General features: G+C 38.2%; 1 protein-coding gene across 1 annotated transcript in view; it reads left to right on the top strand.

Moving 5' to 3' along the window:
* PARD3 (par-3 family cell polarity regulator) overlaps nt 1-20,092 on the top strand; it is a gene marked incomplete at its 5' end in the record, with an annotated part of 82,492 nt that overhangs the window by 22,556 nt on the left and 39,844 nt on the right. The window contains 3 exons of the mRNA XM_010163541.1: nt 1,969-2,108; nt 3,628-3,756; nt 7,780-7,818. Of these exons, the coding sequence (XP_010161843.1) occupies nt 1,969-2,108; nt 3,628-3,756; nt 7,780-7,818 (308 nt within the window). The remainder of the gene's footprint in view (nt 1-1,968; nt 2,109-3,627; nt 3,757-7,779; nt 7,819-20,092) is intronic.

Below are 20,092 nucleotides of genomic sequence, written 5' to 3'. Positions count from 1 at the left end.
TCTTCATGAACTGCTCGAGTATGGGTCCCTTCCATGGGGTGCAGTCCTTCAGGAAGAGACTGCTCTAGCATGGGTAATGGGGTCACAAGTCCTGCCAGCAAACCTGCTCCAGCGTGGGCTCCTCTCTCCACAGGGTCCCAGGTCCTGCTAGGAGCCTGCTCCAGCGTGAACTTCCCAAAGGGTCACAGCCTCCTTTTGGCACCCACCTGCTCCAATATGGGGTCCTCCGGGGGCTGCAGGTGGATCTCTGCTCCACTGTGGACCTCCATGGGCTGCAGGGGGACAGCTGCCTCACCATGGTCTTCACCATGGGCTGCAGGGGAATCTCTGCTCCAGCGCCTGGAGCACCTCCTCCCCCTCCTTCTTCACTGACCTTGCTGTCTGCAGAGTTGTTTCTCCTGCATATTCTCACTCCTCTCCTTCAGCTGCTGTTGTACAGCAGTTTTTTCCTTTTCTTAAATATGTTATCACAGAGGCACTGCCAGCATCACTGATAGGCTTGACCTTGGCCAGCAGCTCCCTCTTGGAGCCATCTGCATTGGCTCAGTCAGACATGGGGGAAGCTTCTGGCAGCTTCTCACAGAAGCCGCCCCGTACCGCCCCCACTACCAAGACCTTGCCATGCAAACCCAGTACAAACCTCTCATGGTTCTATAGTGTGTCTTTCACATAGGTTGTGTTCATCTTCCCAGGGCTCATAGCTGAAGACTTGCATAAACATTCATGTCTGTCCCCACAATAACAAAGGGATGTTGTGCAACTTTTAGGGACTGTACGTGATGTTGCAGAGTCCTAACTGCAGGTTGCCTTCATAGGTCAGATTAAATGCAGGTTGGGCATGTGTATGCGTGGCTAGTGAACTTGAACTGTAGACATATCTTGACAACCTCCAAGATGTTTCTAGTGGAAGTTGTAGATGCTAACACTCTGTCAGGGGTGCTCTCTGCTGAATGGCTGTCTGCATTTCATGCTAGATTAAGTGTCCTGAATAGACTTTATGTGCAGTGTTGTGGTGGTGGGTGGGTCAGGTTTCAACATAGAATTTTAAAGGTTGTTGATAACACTGGACAGATTGCATCAAAGAGAGGATCATAAATGAGCTTTCTGCGTAGTAGGAAAGGCTTCCTTTTGTCCCCTTGGCTTATGAATTGCAGAGCTGGTGAGGTCCTAAGGTATACTTCAGTAACCATTTGTGGGCATAATTTTTCTGAAATATGAGCAAGTTTAATTTGCCATATTTACTGGACCCCCTCTCTGGATTTCTCCAGATCATCTTAAATGTCTCTGTTTTGCTTCAGTCAGTCTTAGCCAAGTGTAAGCCAGTCACCTGGATGCACAGCAGGACCTCAGAAGTGGCAGCCTGGCTCTGCTCCCTGCCTGTGTGGCAGAAGGTGGGGTGGAACCCAGCAAGAACTGGGGTGAAGTCCTGGGGCAGAGGAGCTATTGACAGAAAACAGCCCGAGGTCCTTCAGAGCAGAATAAATGAGACTACTGAGCTCCGGTTCTGTCTGTCACCTGCTGGTGTCCATAAGTGAGCTGATAGAGCCCCGTGGCCAGCAGTGTCATCTGACTGACATTGCAGAAAGAGTTGCAAAAGAGAAAGGAAGGCTCATTGATGAGATCCAGATTGACAAGGGGGAAGGCAGTGGTAGGATATCAGATATGCTTTGTTCTGATTCCTTGTCACTCAGCTCATCTGAAATAGAAAGTTGGAAATATGGCAATGACTTGGAAATCATCAGAACAGCAAGTTGCAAGGGGGGCCTGCTGAGCCACCTGTGCCAAGACTCAGTGCTATAGCATTCCTATATATGCCTTTTTTTTTTTCCCCCCCCAGTCATTCTTACATCTTATGTATTTATTTTCAAGGATTGTATCAGTGAGGTATACATATGTTCTGCTGGATAAAAATAATATGTAATATAATATATGCATTTTAACAAGGCCTATTCTGCATTCTTTATGCAGGTACAGAAGGCTTGGGATTTAGCATTACTTCAAGAGATGTCCCCATTGGTGGCTCTGCTCCAATTTATGTGAAAAACATCCTTCCAAGAGGTGCAGCTATTCAAGATGGGAGACTAAAAGCTGGAGACCGATTAATTGAGGTGATGAAGTGTTACATGTTGTTTGTCTGTGTTTTGGCATGAGCCCATGCACTAGTTCACTTCCCCAGGCTCTTAGTAGTTTTATGTTACAGGAAAATGGTTTCCCTCTTCTTCTTCCTCCTTTTTTTTTTAACTTTGTTTTTTGACGTAACAGATCAAGGGCTGTACATTTTCAGTACATAACTGTTTCAAGATCTGGACTGAAACAACTATGCAAACATGAGTTTACATATCCTTATGTGAATATAGTGTGATAGTCTTGCATTGCTGTTTAGTTGAAGCAAGGAGATTGTTACTTAATAAGTGGCATTAAATCAGCATGGAGTGAAATTGGACCAGAAATTATTGAGGATGATGCCAAGTATGGAAGACAATACTCTGGAAAGGTTTAGTGAATTAGCTGAAAGGGACAATATAAAGGAAGGTAGTGCTACAGAGAATCAAGGCCACTTCCCTCCTGAAGGGATGATGTCCTCAAGGGAATTAAATTTTTCTTAGATAGATGCACAGCAGAGATCTTGCTGCAAATCTAGCTGGAGTGATATAAGATGTTACCACCCACAGCTCTTCATTACCATCGCTAAGCCAAATGACACTGGAGGTACAGCTGAGACTGTAACTGCCTCTCAGCGCCCTAACTTCACTTTACTGCAAATTGGCAAAGTCAGCTTGAATTGTTGCTGGAGCATAGCCCTCCGTAATTACTGTAATTCAAGGTAACCCAGATGACTTGGGTAGAAGGGGACTGAGGAGCATTTAAGACAACAGCTATGGCATCTCAGCTGTGTGAGCTGTGATCTCCTACAAGGGGAAGGAAAAAGATGGTTTGATGACTTCTAAGCACTATGCTCTCCCTTGCTTAACACCATTAGTTGATTTGCCTTGCATTTCCACAGTGTTTCTGAACAGACAAGCCTGAGGATACCCTATCTTTCTCTGGCTTCTTCTTACTCAAGTTAGCTCGTACAGTGGGAAATTTTCCTGTAGGTATTCCATATCTGTCTGTCCTGGTTAGTGGTATGTGGAGGCCAAGGGGCTGGACCACTGAACAAAGACAAAGAGTTTTCCCCAAAGTTATTTGGGGAAAAAAATTACTTTTTACTTTTGACACAATTTGTTGTGCAAGATGTATTTGGAAGATATGTATAACACCAAGGCACATGGAAACAGGACCAGTTTTGGATCATACATTGATTTTGCAAAAGGATTTTTGGGCAGAAATTCTTCTAAAAATTACTGGTAGATGGGAATAGTTGGCTTTAGAGTGTACTGGACTATACTGTTGCTGCTGTAAAGGTTCTTGCTTGTTATCTTGCTGTCTTGCTTGTTATTTGAATTCGTATGTAAAGAATGCGTGTTTAATTATTTCTATGGAGTAAAAGCTCTGCTGAGCCAATAAGCAGATTGCTTCATTGAGGTTTTTTTAAAACTGTCTCATATGATTCACATGACTTTTCAATATTCTACTGTTTTTTGTGGTTTGAAGTCTTACAAATTTCTAATATTTCCTTCATCACAGGTAAATGGAGTTGATTTAACAGGCAAAACTCAAGAAGAAGTTGTGTCCTTGCTGCGAAGCACCAAGATGGGAGGGACTGTCGGCCTTCTGATTTTTCGACAGGAAGAAACATTCCATCCAAGGGAACTGGTGCGTAAAATAGAGAGCAGCTAAGAGATCTAGATGGGTATGAGCAAATGATTTGATCTTGTCACCTGCTAGTAAACATGCATGGCCAGCACTGAATGTAAGAAAAAGAAAAAAGCTGTTTTGCTTTATTTAGAACATTTTACATGAATGTTTTTTTATTCTCTACGAGATCTGCTATTGGAATTAAATATTTGTTGATAATGTATAATTAAGAGTTTTATTTTGAGTGAAAATGTTTATTATAGAAGAAGCTATTGGATGGACTTTATTTGGATGGATGCAGACAAGTAGATTATTTCGTAGCTTTCATATGGACAAATCTATATTTGAAAGCCTGCCATTTGTCCCACTACCAGCTCACTAAAATAGTTTAGAGCATATAATATTATGCCAAAACAGGATATGTAAATCTTTTTCTATCAAAAAGTGGAATATATAAGAAATAGTAACCTTTTTTGAATATAAATGCAATCTCTGTGGAATGGAAACCCTGCAGTTATTAATTTAGCAAGGCAATTCAGAAAATGTTTCTGAGGAATTTACATGAAATGGAAATAAAATAATGTTTCATACTGTACCTGCTCCACTTGCATAGTGTATAAAGATATTTATCTGATAATTATTCAAGATAATTTCTGTTATGAAAAGGTAGGCTGTGAATGTAGCAGTCTTACTTTGTTCTGTATTCAATTAAACTGCTGAAGTTATTTATTATTTGTATTCTTGTAGCTATATATAGCTCTAAAAATAACTTATTTGGCTGCATTATTGTGAGAAGGTAGACAAGTATAAATGACAATTATAAGTATGTTGAATTGATTGCTTCATTTTTCTGTTGGGTTTGTGTTATTTTGAATGCAAAAAGAATGAATTTTTGTTTGTCCATTTCAAGGCATTTAACATTAGCCTTTTACTTATCAAACCTACAATTAAACCTATGAAATTCAAATGGCAGGGAAGGTTGCAAATGAACCACACTTTTACCTTCATATTCTTGGAACATGACTGCAGGTACTGAAGTGAAAGTTGTCATAAAATGAAGAGAAATGAACAATTTTAAATCATATTATGCCTTACCTTATTACTGGAACTGTGAAAGCAATCTGTTTATAAGTTCCTATGATGTAATTTTCACAGTATTGCTATCATACATAAAGATGAATGAAAATGCTTTTTAAGTTTTCTAAATAAATTTAGAAGAAAATGTCTTAATTTTGTGTACATTATTTCTGTAGTAAAATTAGGCATTTATAGTACAGAATTTAAATAATTGTAAACAAAGATATGATGTGAGTAATGCAGAGATTTAATAGTAATACTTGATATAATTTTAAAAATAACAGCAAATCAGCCCGTTTAAATGAGTTTCAGTAGCCTCCCTGCTGCTGCTCAGGCGATACTCTCAGCTATTTTGGCAAATCCCAGATCTCCTCATGGCTGTCAGGCAGTAGGTGGGCTCTGTGCTATGTAGTCAGAGATCCGATCTGGACTGGTGTATGTTTCTGTAGCTTTAGATGAACAAATAATATTGTGAGGATCTGACAGTTCTGTGATGATCCCCTGTTGCATAAGTATTTGTTTGTTTGCATTTTGACATGAAGTACTGTTAGGTGTGCTCTGCTGACAGCTGTCAAAGAGCAGGAGCAGAATTGCTGAGGAAGGTACTGAGCTAAAAACCGTCACAAGGACTGTTCTTTCTTCTCTAGTAAGAAATAATCCTAACAGACAAAAAAAAAAAAAAAAAAGAGTCTTTTCAACTAGCTCCTCTGATGGAATTTTACTAGCTTTATGCAAAAAACCAAAACCAAAAATGAATTAATATTGAAGGAGGGAGGGGAATGGTCTGGAATCATGTCAATTTATCTCTTTCACATGCAAACCTTCTTTGACCATTTAGGAACAGTTTGTCTTTGCATCCTTCCCCTATTTCTGCCATACTTTCTACATTTGTTTGCTTTAAATATTAACCGAATGAGAAGTGTCTCAGAAACCGTATGCATAAAATCATGTTATTTGATATTATCCATCTCATAAAGGGCAGGACTTGCTGTTGATTGCTGAGGAGCACTCAATGTTGAAACCATTTTAGATTTGCCAACACTTGCACGGGTAGTAATCCCAATAAAAGAGGTGGTTAGATTTTATGTTTTCAGTTCCGGTTTGTTGAATGATTTTTGAAAATTTCATTATAAGTAAAATTAAGACAATAAACTTTCAGGAGAGTTGTGGAGTTTAGTGTCTTTGTATGTTGCCATTATTGTCTGGAAGGGACCTGTGTAAATGTGTAGTTGTATCTAAAACTTACGGGAATGTTAAGCTGAGCCAGTTTAGGTTAGCGTGGGATCTTTGTAGCTTGTGTAGTCAGGTTAGGAGGTGTGTGTGTGATGGAGAGCCATCATCCAGTGCAGCAGGGTATGGTAAAAGCGAGTAAAACATGGAAGCAGGGAATAAAATCAAATTGACGAGAGTTAACTTTTTTAACCAATGAGATCTGGAAGAACGGTTATGCTTCTCCAGCCTACCAAGCATTTTATTTCTTCCAGAGGTACCTAATGCCACATAGGTAATACATTAGGGCTTGTCCACATCAGTGTGAGAGGCAGATTGTCTCTTAAAAATATTCCCTCCTGCCACCTTTCTTTATGAAAGGCATAAGGATTACTCTGGTTAAGTAAAGCTCCTGTTATACTGTGGTTTCCTCACGTAACCGAACATCGTAATTCTTCACTGTGAGGGTGGTCAGACACTGGCCCAGGTTGGCCAGAGAAGCTGTGGCTGCTCCTCCCTGGAAGTGTTTAAGGCCAGGCTGGATGAGGCTTTGAGCAACCTGGTCCAGTGGAAGGTGTCCCTGCTGATGGCAGGGGGTTTGGAACTAGATGATCTTTAAGGTCCCTTCAAACCCAAACCATTCTATGATTCTATAACTTGCTGTGAAAGATTTCTTTCTGCCTGCTACTGGCCATGTGAATCCACTGAAGGATTGACATGGGTTATTTAGCTTTTGAGCTAAATTCTCAATATCAACAAAGACTGGCTGGCAGAGTTAGTCTCCTGTATGCTACAAGTTAATATGCCCATCAGTACATGTAGGTCCTTTACATTTTTCCGGTAGTTGGCTTCTTCATTTTTTTTTTATTTTTTTTTTCTTATTGATTGTTGGCTGCAGGTTAAAGCTAACTGGGTGTTTGTGTTACTACTTTGCCAGTACATTTTTGTGCTTGATCATTTGAAACTCCTGCAAAAGAGCCCAAAGCAAAAAAGTCCAGTAAACCCTAGCATTTTATTTTAGCCCAGCTGAATGGAAAGAAATAGCTGGTTAGCCCAAAAATCATCATTCAGCCAGCAGCAAGATGGCTCCTGGGTGCTGAGAGGGGTTTTTATATGTGTGGACATGGGCTTGGAAGAGTAATAGTTCCTCACATGTGTGTACAGAATTGGTTGGGAGATGCAGAATTGTTTTCCAATGATTTATGTTTGCATGATGTGCCCTGAGAAACAGGTGAGAAATGCAAGGTACAGGAGAGTCCCATCTGTAGTTGACCGAAAGCTCCCTCCTGTCCTGGTATATCTAGTGCTGTAGTTAAAAGGGGAGTCCTTGGTTAAAATGAGACTGGATGTTTTTAGATACTTGCTTAGAATATTTGGATGTGTTCATCTGGACTGCTGAGGTTGTTCTCTGAAAACTTCAAAGCAGAAGGGAAAGCCAGGGGAGAACATCACTGAACGAGAACGTTCCACCAGCCAGAAGATGGTGCAAGCAGCTTTTATCCTTCCTTGGCCAGATAGCCACCTCCCTCGTAGCCAGATAAAGTCAGGTGCACTGGCCTAAGATCGATGGAGGTTATTTTTGTTCACCTCTCATTTAGTGCTTGTTTAGACAAATTTGAATCAGTGTGATGAACACCCTTCATATTTCCATTACCACTTCATGTCAGAATTAGAGCTCTTTGTTTATCCCCCTGCTGATAGATAGTATATGTCGTATGTAGTCGTGTTCTTATTTATTTTTTTTACTTCCTTTAGAATGCAGAACAAAGCCAGTCACAAATTCCAAAGGAAACGGTAAGAGCTTTGTCTTTTCCATACTGGAAGACTCCCAAATGTTTTTAAATTGATATGGCACTTCTCCATCAAAGTTTCAAAGATCCTCCTTTCACCTTATATACTGTAGATGGCTCTCTCTAGCTTTACATTTTAAATGTGTTTTTTAATGTAATTTCAAATACTGTTTTAATAATATATAAAATTCAGTTATTATGTACATTCAAGTGCTATTTGAAATTACATTTTTTTTATAGAGCCAAAGGCCTAAAGTTGGAATGATAAGTAGACTGTTAGTTTGGGTTATTGTTGGGTTACTAATTGCTGATTATATGACTGAAACCTAGAGATACAAACATAGAAATTAGGTAGTTTGGACTTAAGTCTCAGTTATATCCTCATAGCAAAGCCCTGTTTGTTAGTTATTTTTAAGAATCTATAGGGAAGTGTATCAAATTTAACCCTTTGAAGACTGTAACAGGTTTGTTTGTGATGTGTGAGGTTGTACACTGTTTATATACCTCATTTTAGTCAGTGGAACAGTATCAGTGTTAATACACATTATACTAATATATGCAAAAAAATTTCCTAAAATAAAAGGTTTATTTTATGAAATATTAACAGAGTGTATAACAATAATATATTACCTTAAAGGTATACTGTATCTTAGTTGAAACATACTTCAAGAAACTCCATACAATTAGATACCTATTTCAAATTTAAATAATAAATTAGATTATGGAGAAATTAAGAGGATTAGTGCTGAGATTCTAAATTAGTTATGCTGCTGAAAAACAGAAAAAGCTTGTGTAGATGATTCAGAATGCCTTACCAGCAATGGTGAGATGGATAAACAGAAAGTCAAGACTAGGTAAAGAGATGCAAGAGCCATCTCAGTGAAGTAGTCTAGGGTACCTTGGTTGATACTGTTAAAGTTTTAGGCCAATTGAATGTAACTGCAAAAACAGGCATTAGGGTTGAATATTTACTTTTATTCCTCGGTCCTTTTATGTCCTTCTAGTCTGAAAGTCATCTGCATAAGGGCTCTGCAAAATTGTAGGTGCATCATTGTTTCAGACATGCCTCGCCGTGTATTTTTAGTAGATCTCATTAGTGCATTTATGTTTTTGTCTTCATAGCTTCTTACCACATACTGCTGATATGTAAGGAGATCAAAGATCAAAGCCAAGTATGGTATTTTTGCCTGTAATGGAGTACAATTGAAAATAATTTGTGGGTGCAGCCTTATAAAAGTCTCCTGGCTTTAGGAGTTTAAATTCTGCCCCAAGAACTCGTTAAGGTTAGACAGGTTGCCTATAGAATGTTTGTATAAAGCAGTTGCAAAGCCAGTGTTTTGTACCAAATTCCATGATGACATCTTTTGTCTATGATTTTCTGATCAACTTCTTGACTTCGCCTAAGTGCACATGGGAAACATATGGAGACGTATTTGGTTAGTGAGGGGATAAAGCTAGAAAGCTGGTCAATACAAAAACTTTTTTTTTGCGTAATGTCTTGGGTTTTTAATTCATTATGGGGTGGGATTTTTTTGTTATTTATTTGAAGGCTCAGAGCAACAATGATCAATAGTAGGAACAATAAGTCTCTAAATTTGCCTACTGCTAAGTGGGAATGAAAAGTGGACTAAACGTAAAAGGTGTCAGTGGGTATTTATAATACACAATGCTTTTGCACTTACCTCCCTTCTTCCAATCTAATTTGCTTTGGATAAGTGTGATATTCCAGTTCTACAGAGCTAATATTCCTCAGCTGCACATTAATAATACAGTCACACACTTTTTGTTATTATTTTTTGGAGGTATTTTTCATTGCTTTCTTTTATTCTCCTTGGTTCTGCTGCAATCCCTATTTATTCCTCCTCTGTCTGCTTTTCAGGTCTTTGAGATTTCTAATCTTGCAATTTCTATTTCTGTGCCTGCTCTGATCTTTGTGCTGTTAGTTGTGAGGTTTTAGTCTCCAAGTGTCAAGGATTTGATAGTAGAAAGCAAAGCAAAAAAACCCCCCCCAAAACAACAAAAAACCCCACGATGAAAGCAGTGAAGCTATAAAAATGAGAGAGGGGTGAAATACAAGTCTGTTTCTAATTTCAAGGCAAAACGGTTGTGGGGTTTTTTTGTTATGTCTTTGTGGGGAAATAGAAGAAAAATGCATCTTTGAAATAAAAAAGAAAAAAAACTCCTTGAAAATGGAAGGCCTGAAATAAAATTTATATGTAGACCCCAAAATATTAAGCCTAATTTATCAACACATTATTAACACTCAGGGGTTACATTCATGTAACTGTTAATTTGAAATGATTTACACTAATATTGTGGCACTTGGATGCAGTAAGAGTCTTCATAAATGTAATAAAAAACACCCTTGAAAATTAGTTTTTTCTTAATTTATTTGTAGCCTGAAATCCTTGAAAGAGTTATTCCTTGCTACCCATGTAGGAAAGCATATGACTTCATATTTTTGCACACCATCTCAGAGTACAGATTCTCATATTCTCATTCTTGAACTTCCATATGAGGGGTTTTTGTAACTTGCTAAGCTCGCAGAATTTAAACATTGCTCTCCAGTTATCCATAAGAAATGCTAATGCAGCTTCAGCTTCTATCCAGTAACTGTGCCCTGGTGAAAACAGGACTGCTGTTTTTACCTTCTGTTCTGCTGATGAGTGGAACAGACACTTCGTTTACTCCTGAAGAAAGCAAATCTCCTGTATCTTGGCTGAAAGATCGCTTCACTCAGCCTGGAGTTTGTACCATTTGTATAGCTGATGACAACATGGCACAGATGCACCTATTTCTAAACATGGTGATTATTTGGAATGTAGGAGATTGACCGTAATATGAAAAATAGTAATTTATCATTATTACATTTCTGTTTCTAAGCATAATTATCTTAATCTTGTTATAGAGCATTGAAATGAACTGTTAATTATGCTATGTAAAACATCTGCCAATTAATTTTTCCTCATACTCTTCGAAAGTCAATAGTGTTTCAGTAATATTTTGCTTTTACAATTGTCATTCACTGTTTGTTTTCTGAATTCAAACCGGCAACTTAACTTTCATGTAAGCATAACGCTACAAAAATAATAATTATCGCATATGTAAGTATTTTTTATGGAATGTTGTCAGTTGGTAAAAAGAGATTCAAAGTTAGGATTGAGGATATAATTTCATGATTGTTGCACTCAGCAGCATGGGAAAGCTTCAGTTTTCTGTTCTCATTTGTTCTTCTGTCAAATTACTGTGAGTGAGCAGAATGTTATGAATTTCAGTGAGTGCAGGATTCCTAACAGTGGCATAACAAGAGTGGTTGGTGTATTGGAACAATACATAAATGTTTAGCAGCCCTGATAGAAATTGCAAATAGGATTGCTTTTTATTTTCTTCTGGACTTGAACATCTGATACTCCTGTTATTGTCTATTTTGATCACCGTGTTTTTTCAGAATCCCAGGATAATGTCATGGCTAAACCTATCAGCGTTTTTTGATTCAATTGCTGTTCTTGCCATAGACTTTTCTGTGTGATTCTGAGTATATTAGCTAGCTACACTTTTTATGCAAGAATTCATCACCTGTAGGAATGGAGTGATACCACTGTGGTTAGAGGCATTTTGTAAGAACTAATGCATAGTTATTTTTGTACACCTTCTGTTTGCAACTTTTCGTATTATGAATATGGGAGATAGACTAGCAAATGCCTTGAAAGACATGATGTATATTGATTAATTGACAGAAAATTATTGGAACTTAATCTTGGGCAAAAAAGCACTGTTAGTGTTGAGCTTTAAGATGGTGGTGTTCTGAGTGTCTGTGTGTTTGTTTTTTCACTTTTGGTGAGAAGCTGTTTGTATTATTTCGGGATACGTAGTCACTGCATCCATATCCATAGCTGTTTTTCAAAAGCTAAAAGTTAAGTTCCTACCGCTTCATATTTAGCACTTACACAGAACTTCAGCTTTTGTAGCAGTTTTATGTCATTCAGGTGATGCAACTCTTCCTTCACACGAAACCTTTTTTGGATAACAGTTTAGAGCTTTATCTATTTCCATTGCTGCAATAGGTGATCCAAATGCCTAAAAATGAACCCAAGGTTGTACATTGACTAATATCAGCCTAGACCACCAGTAGTGCTGATATCATTAGATACAGAATGATTTCATCAAAAGAGGAGAGTTTTGACTGATGATTAAGCTGATACTGCACATAACTGGTGCTGATTATTTTTATACATTTTTATCTTCTAATTGTGTGAGGCAAAAGAGTGATTATAGTGTTTTAAAGGCCTTTTTTAGTGCTATTTTGAGTGGTTGCAGATTATACTTTTAATAAAGTTGTGACCTAAGAAACAGATCAGTGGCCATATGAAAAAAAGAAGTAGTGGATGTGTGATCTTCTGCAGGATACTGTTGTGTTTGCAGTCTTTCACCGTAGGAAGAACTCAAGTATTGAATAGCATATTCTGTGACATTAATGAGTACAGCCAAGACATTAATATCTAGTAAATAATTAATAGAACAGTTATGTGACTGTGTTTATGAATGCTTTTTGAGTAGTCTGAATTTCCTGGAATGTACCATGAGAATCCACATAAACTTCTGTGTAACACTGTGCTTGGGACTGACCATCAAGCTCATAGTTTTGACTTTGTCATCTGTAGGCGATTTACCTGGGCTGCAGTGTAGCACAGCCCCGCTGGCTCCATGTAACACTGCAGGGCAGCTTTACCTGTTTTCCCAAAGCTTGTGTTGTTAACACTTGCTGGCCAATGGCCAGTTTCATGGAAGGGAATGTATGTGTCCCTCCACTGAGATTCTGTAATAGAATTGCCTCTGTGCCACCGTAGAGTCATCTTGAAGCCACACTGCTGTACACATCATTATTCACCATTATTATAGTATTGCCTACATACCGACCTTACGTTATTTTGGATAATAAGAGTCAACTCTGCATATTTACGATTCACACAACAGATACAGGGCATGAGACTGAAAAGGGCTGCTTGGTCCTTTAGATGGTCATCTGCTAGCACAGGCAATGGGATTATCACATTCTTTCAAACACTTGTCCTAATTTGGGTGAGTGGAAAGTTCACAATGTTGCTTAAAATTCCTATTTAAACCTCGGAAAACTCATAGGTTATGTGCAAAGCTTGTTTTACTGTATTGTTGGCTTTGGAGTCCTGGTGTTGATTTTTCTGTGCTATTAAATCCAGGGAAAATAGTGAGATGAAGTCATTTGCATGGTTGCCTGAAGGTCTGCAACAGAAGTAGGAATAAGACACAGGTCAGTCCCAGTGCCCCGTATGGGCATTGCCTCATGTGGAACATGTTTCTTGCCATGGACTTCTACAAAGGCATTATTTCTCTTTCAACTTTGTTTTCCTGTCTGACTTTCCCAGACACTGTTTCCTTAGTCTTTCAGGTCTTGTACATCCAAAAAGCCAGTGAGAGAAGCCTAGAGATTTTTAGGGAGCTGTGTCATTAGTGTGTTGCACATTGAAGTTTTTCTTAAACAAGGGATATTGCAGAGAGCTGTAGCTTTATACGTTTCTTTGGCAGAGCAGACACCTCCTGTGTGTCTAATCCCTTGGTTTTCACTTCTCTAGGATAAGCATCTTGTAAAGAAATGGGGTTAGCACTGCAATCACATATTTGTTTCAGAACATGCAGTCGGAGCACAAAGTTTGAGTAGGAACAACAGCTTGGAACAGGGTATGTTGGCCTGAATAAAGTACAGTTATTATGGTAACAGCAACAGACTAGGCCCTGTGTGAAGTTATGAGATGCATCACCAACAAAATATTTTTAGTGGTCTGATCAGTTGATTTGAAACGTAGAATCTCAACTGCTTAAACCAGTTTCTATGACAGCCCAGATCAGAGTGTTAGCATTAGGGAGAATAACGTTAGCATAGGCAATGACCGTCTTATAGAGATCAATAACAAACATGTGGATGTACTTACACATGGGCTTTTGCAAAGCTTTGATTTTCATACTAAATGAAAATCACATGCTAGAGTATTTGTGCTTCGGAAAACATTTAATTTTTTCCTAAACCATTTCTTAATCCATCAGAAACATTGAACTGGAGAAATTTTTGAATGTGGAACATGTTTTTTGATATTAAATTAAATCCTTAAAATCGACACAACTGGAAATATAACGGGCCTCTCGCAGTATTTTCATGAGCTAGCATTTCTGCGTATAAATACGTACCAAAGTTAATCCACATATAATATGTAAAAAACTTTTCCCTGATGGGATTAAAATTAAAGTAGACCACATTTCCTATAAAATCTCAGAATTCAGATGTAGGTTTTGATATTTAGCAGCTGCTCTTTGATTTGAACAAGAGTGCATTCTTTGCCAGATGTGACATATTAACTTAGCTAATATGAATAATGAGTCTCAGTGTATACGTGCAAATAAGATTCATTAGTGTTTATCTAACATATGGGAGATATTAAAATACTTAACCTAGGAAGAGTTAGAAAAAGAAAGCAATCATAAGAATTTTAGTTTTATAGTTAGCTTAAGCCCTATATCATTTTATAAGTAGGTAAGTAGACACTTAGGCCCTTATAACCTATAATGCAACACATGATTGTTTGATTTAAAAAAAAAAAAAAAAAAAAAAAAAGATAAAAGGCCTTGTTTTATTTCAGGAGGAAACCAGGTTGGAGTGTGTGTGTCACTATTGGATCAGTAGGCAGTCTTTTCTCTGCTGGAGGTCCAGTTGTAAATCTGATTGAGCTACTGTAGTTATATTTATCTTTAATGCCTACCCACGGCAGGATGCATCAGCTCTCAGTTATTCCTCCTGAGGAGAGGCCTCAACTGAAGTTGGGGAGGTGTGTTACAGGCCACCTACATTGCTCTGTTTTCAGTACCTCCAGCAATAATACATCTACATTTTTATAAGTATTGAACATCACCCCCCATGAAACAGTTGTTGACCAAGGAAGCTGTTTTGATTCCTTACAGCTCTTTGATTTACGTGGTCTGCATTTGTATATGTGATAGCCTATGATGAAAGTGAGTCCCCAACTTTTTGGTCTATCTCAGTTTAGAAGGTGGCCTGATAGGACAGCAATGTCACCCATCTAAATTGAAGGACAGAACAATTTGAGTCATCTTTGAGATGTCTTTGCACAATAGGTAAATGAAATCTGTGTTCCAGTTATCATACGTGTTTTAAAATAAGAATTCTGTTTTGTTGTAATAATACTGAGAGAAATTTTATTGATTTCCCAGAGTCATGATTTCTTAGTATCATGGGTACCTTGTGAGAAAGAAGAAAATTATGAATACTGTATTAAAATCTTTTGAAGATTGAAAGTATCCTGGAAAAGGCTCTGATGTTAGGTTGGAATTCCCCATTATTGGAATCAAATGACTAAACTTGGGATTTTGCAATTTCCAGTCCTTTTAGTTTTACAAAGTACATTTTCCTAGGCCTGGTGAGCATTTACATCTGTGGGACTTTAAACTCATCTTTCAAGAACTTGGGATTTCCCATCTGGACAAATTCAAAAGAGAAAGGACACATTTATGAGGCAAAAGGTTGATAGGTTAACAAAATAATAATTTAACAGAGGCTAACAGGCTTAGGGCTGTGATGTTAGAAGGCTGAACACACAGGATTTGGGGGCAGGTAAAGTGAATAGTGTAGATGGGGTCATTGGAGGTGCTAGGTAGAGTTTATGCTACAGTTACATAATTTATCATGAATTTCATCATATGTGCATGCGTATACTGGTGCATACAAGAGCCCTGTAATGCTTTCATGTACATGTTTTCATATACATAACTCAGAAATACAGGTTATTTACTAATAACTACTATTTGCTACTCTTATCCTTTAAGAGTAGCTTTATTAACTGCTTCTGTGAAAGGAAACAGGAGTGTGTTGGGTTTTTGCCTATGATTAACTTATTTCTTTTCTCTATACATAATCACAAAGCAACTTCCAGACAGGTTTCAGTGACTTATAGCTGCTTTGAAGACAGCATGTCTAAGCTTGCAAGAGAATGAACTTCACTGGAGAGAATGCAGCTGGGTTTGTAGCTGCAGCAAGACACTTCAGAAGCTTGTCCCAGCTTGACTGAAAATTGCTTCCCCTGTTCAGTGGGAAGAGGTTTGTCTTTGCTGTTAGGTTTCTTTTTTCATTGATCTCATGCTGCTTACTCACCAGCTGAACCTTGATGAGATTTTATAAAGGGAAGAAGTCCCAAGCAAGAAGTTTCTTCATAGTATTTAAAAAATAAAAGGATAAGGAGGAGATGCTGTTAGTAACATGATGAGATAGACTTATATTGCACTCTTTGTGTCAAGGTCCATTTTAATGTTGTTAATAAAATTAAATCAGGTTTTATGATCAGATCAGAAACCAATGTTATGTAGAAGAGAAAAATAATTTCCCCCTGTTTATCTTATGGCTTTTTAAAATCTCTGTATATATCAAACCACTGCCATAACTTTGCTTTAGTCAGGACATTTATCTTTAAATTTTCAATATATTTATATTGTATTTAAAAAGTAAAAAACTTATCTCAAATGTCATTTAACATAAATTGATGCTAAGTATGAATGTGAAGCAAAAAAAAAAAAGTCACCTACATATTTTATCACCAATCGAATTTTTATTACAAATTACATACTTGAGCAGCTTCATTCACCCAGCCGAAGTCATTTCAGATGACCTTTTCCTCAGCAGACTCTGTCTGAACAGAATATTGTTCTGCTGCTAATTGTTTTGGACATAGTGTGTGAAAAATCTTAAGGGAGAGGAATTTTGTTGTTCAGGGTTCATAGTACATAATTTTGTTTGCATGTTTACTGCTGGCCTGTCAAAGTATATGAAGGAATAAATTTCTCCCACAGATCACCTAATCATGAAAATAACATTGAGGTGTTTGATTGACATAGTGAAGCTGTTAATTTAGAGTGTATCAAGATCAAATGGAAGTTATTGCAATTAGGAAATGTTTGTGTTCTCAGTTGAAATTTTTGAATGCTGCATTTTAGATTTTTGTGCATTTTTATGCTGTCTCATGGATGTATTGGGGAATTTCAATGGTTTGTTGCATTTAGATACATAATGTTCAACACAATTTCAGCATAAATTTTACTATTTTACAGTAGCTGATATTTAATTGATTGGGGAGAGTCGCTGTACATATAAAGTTTCTGTAGTCTACAGGGCTTTGGGGAACAATTATTTAACCAATCTGAGGTTCTGTTGGGTTTTTTTTTGGGGGGGGGGTTTGTTTGTGGTTTTTGTTTTTTTAATTTGGGGTATTTTTACAATTTTGGCTCAAAATATTATGGTATCAGGCTAAAATCTTCCTGTTTATTTCTCTGAGAATGGCTCCTTTATGATATGTTTAGAGGTTCCTGATCACTGTATAGTTTTTTTCCAAGGTTTATATGTGTGAAGTTGTATTCAATATATCATATATAGTAAGACCTTTGATGCCATGGTGTGGCACAAATGTTAGAGTTGGTATTTTCCTATCCATAGTCCTTGAATCTTAATGGTTCACTGTGGTGGTTTGGGTGGATTCACCCTTTTGCTTGCAGCCAAACACAGCCTGCTCTATCACCCTCCCCCCCCCCCCCCAGGGAGCAGGGGAGAGAATTTGGAAAGAAGGGCAAGGACTCACGGGTTGAGATAAAAACTATTTACTAATTAAAAGAAAATGATAATGATAACAACAGTGATAACAGACTATACAAATGAGTGATACACAGTGCTCACCGCCCGCTGACCGATGCCCAGCCTGTGCCAGCTAACGATCCCGCAGCCGAGACGGTCCCGAACCGAAACCCCGGAAGAGTGAGCCCGAGCGATCCCCGAGAGAATGTGTCCTGTCTTCCGGTCAACCCTGGTTATTATACTGGCATGACGTGATATGATATGGAATATTTCATTGGCACAACCAGATGCCAGTTTTGGGTTTTGCTCCTCACTGCACTTCCTCCCTCCCAGTCCTAGTGCAGCTGTGAAGCAAACACTGTGGCCTTGAGCTACAGCAGTAACTAAAAACACAGGTACTTTATTAGTGTTCTTCTCATGATAAGTCTGAACTGAAACACTGAAAGTAAAATACAGCTCTTCTAATTACTAAAAAGAAAATTAACTCTACCCTAGCAAAACCAGGACATTCACTTATTCTTGAAAGCCATATTTTTATCCGAAGTATTCTTAGAAAAAATTGTGGGATATAAAAAAAAAAATGTTTTATCTCTCTATTGCTTTCTTTTTTTAAAATCTACATTCAAGCGTATGATACTGACAGATGACACGTGGATTCTAGAGGGCAAAAGGCTTCTCATGTCCCTAAAATTGTAGACACAGGTATGGTGGTGAAACAAGCTGGCTTAGTTGAAAAAAAGTGTGAATGCCCAATGAAGTCCCTGCAGCAGTTTAGCCTTAACCCAGTAATGGTAATTTTTTTCTTTGGATGAGTCAAGCAATTTTCTCATGGCTTCAATACTTGTGTTCCAGTGCTGAGGCTGCTGTTTCTCATTTTTTCATGTGCATGATCTACTGACTCGATCAGCTGCTAACGAGCAGTTTGCTGCAGGTTTAGGCCTTAAGTCTTTTCACCTGCACACTCAGGTGTTTTTAGCTTGATATTAGCCTATTTCCTTATTCAAGACTGTAGAAAACAAGCAAGCAGAAGCCTCACATTAAGAATAGTGCTGAGCTGATAACACAACTCTTTGGTCTCGCTGAAGAGAAGAAGCATAAAGGCCATTAGCCAAATCCTTGGGGATGCTCACTGAGGTGCTCTCTCCAGTTGACCCTTTGGCATATAGAAGTGTACCCGATGGACACGGGCTGTGTGGGGAAGCAGTTCAGTTCTCTGCCCTGGGAAGGGAGATGACTGTGGCTGAAGTTCTGGCATATTTTTTAGAACAGTAGGAAATACTGAACAGGAGATTGATTGTAAATTTATGATAACAGTAGTAAAGAAAAATCCAATAAGCTTATGTGCTTCCTTGGATTACCCATACATCCTACCTTGGCTTTATCTCCCTTTCGGCTCACAAGCTTTTACTCCTGCTGTTCATTAAGGAACATGAAAGTGATCAGTGTTACAGAAACTAAAAGGTAGTGTGGATGTGTCTCAAACTGTTTTATTCTGCAGCCACTTGACAAAAGATGCACCTCAAATGTATGCTATAACTAGTGCTTTTGTGACCTAAATGGGAGAATTAGGTTTGTAATTTCCCCAAAATTTGGGAAATATTTTTTACATGCAGTATTTTTTCCATGGACACAGTGCACCTTTCCATTCCTGACAGCTAGCGCAGCTCATCTTGATTTTCATGAACAAAAGATGTATTTGGATATGAGATTCATAAGCAAGCCAGCTTAGCAATGGCACTTGGATACGGAGTGTTGGTTTGTTGTTTGTTTTTTTTTTAAATTGATGAAGCATTGTGCTTTGCTATAAACAAAAGATGGTTAGAGACAAGCCAATAGAGTCTAATGCAAGGGAAAGGGCTGGTGAACGCATTAAGGTTCATGCTTTTAACCAAGTGGGAAAAGATAAGAGCTCCTGTTTTTCTTCCCTTGGCTGTTCTGGTTCTCTCAGCAGTCTGACTGCCTTCCCATGTGACATTTTCGCATTGCATTTCTAGGTCAACGGTGACACAACTAGCATGCTTGTGCCCAAATTGATCATCTCAGTATACTGCACTCCACATGGCTTTCATATCCATCTTTGCTGTAGTCTGTCTTTGGATTTCAGAAGAACCTGTCAGCTTTGCATTTCTTCAGGTCTTAAGAAGGGATGGCTCAGCAGGCGCATGTTAACTTCTATGTGTTTTATCCTGCTCCAAATATCTGGGAATAAGAGAAAATAGGAGTGAGCTTTGCAAATAAATGAGGGTGATATGGGAAAAGTCGGTATAAAATCAGTGTCAGTAAGGGAAGTGATGCATTTGCCATATGGTTATGAAAAAAACCTGGCCAGATTAATTCTTCCAGAGGAGAACTTCCTACTCTTGGACATTACTATGCACCTTCTGGTGGATGTTCTCTTATTATTTCTCCTTCATGTGCGTGAGAGAAAACCAGCACCATTGGGTTTGTGAGCATCTTTCTGGAGGCCAGACTTTCTGGGCCTGCTTCAGAGAATTGCCTTTAAGGGCCTGACTTTTTTCTTTAATTGATGAAGTTATAACCAAAAGTGGTTGAAACCACTTTGCTATAACTGAAGGATGGTCAGAGACAAGTGGAGAATGTCTACTGCAGAGGACAG

This window comes from Antrostomus carolinensis, unplaced genomic scaffold (genome assembly GCF_000700745.2).
Source record: "Antrostomus carolinensis isolate BGI_N321 unplaced genomic scaffold, ASM70074v2 scaffold12502, whole genome shotgun sequence".
Taxonomy (NCBI): Eukaryota; Metazoa; Chordata; class Aves; order Caprimulgiformes; family Caprimulgidae; genus Antrostomus; species Antrostomus carolinensis.
The sequence above is the reverse complement of the archived record's forward strand: the minus strand, read 5'-3'. Positions and strand labels throughout refer to the sequence as shown.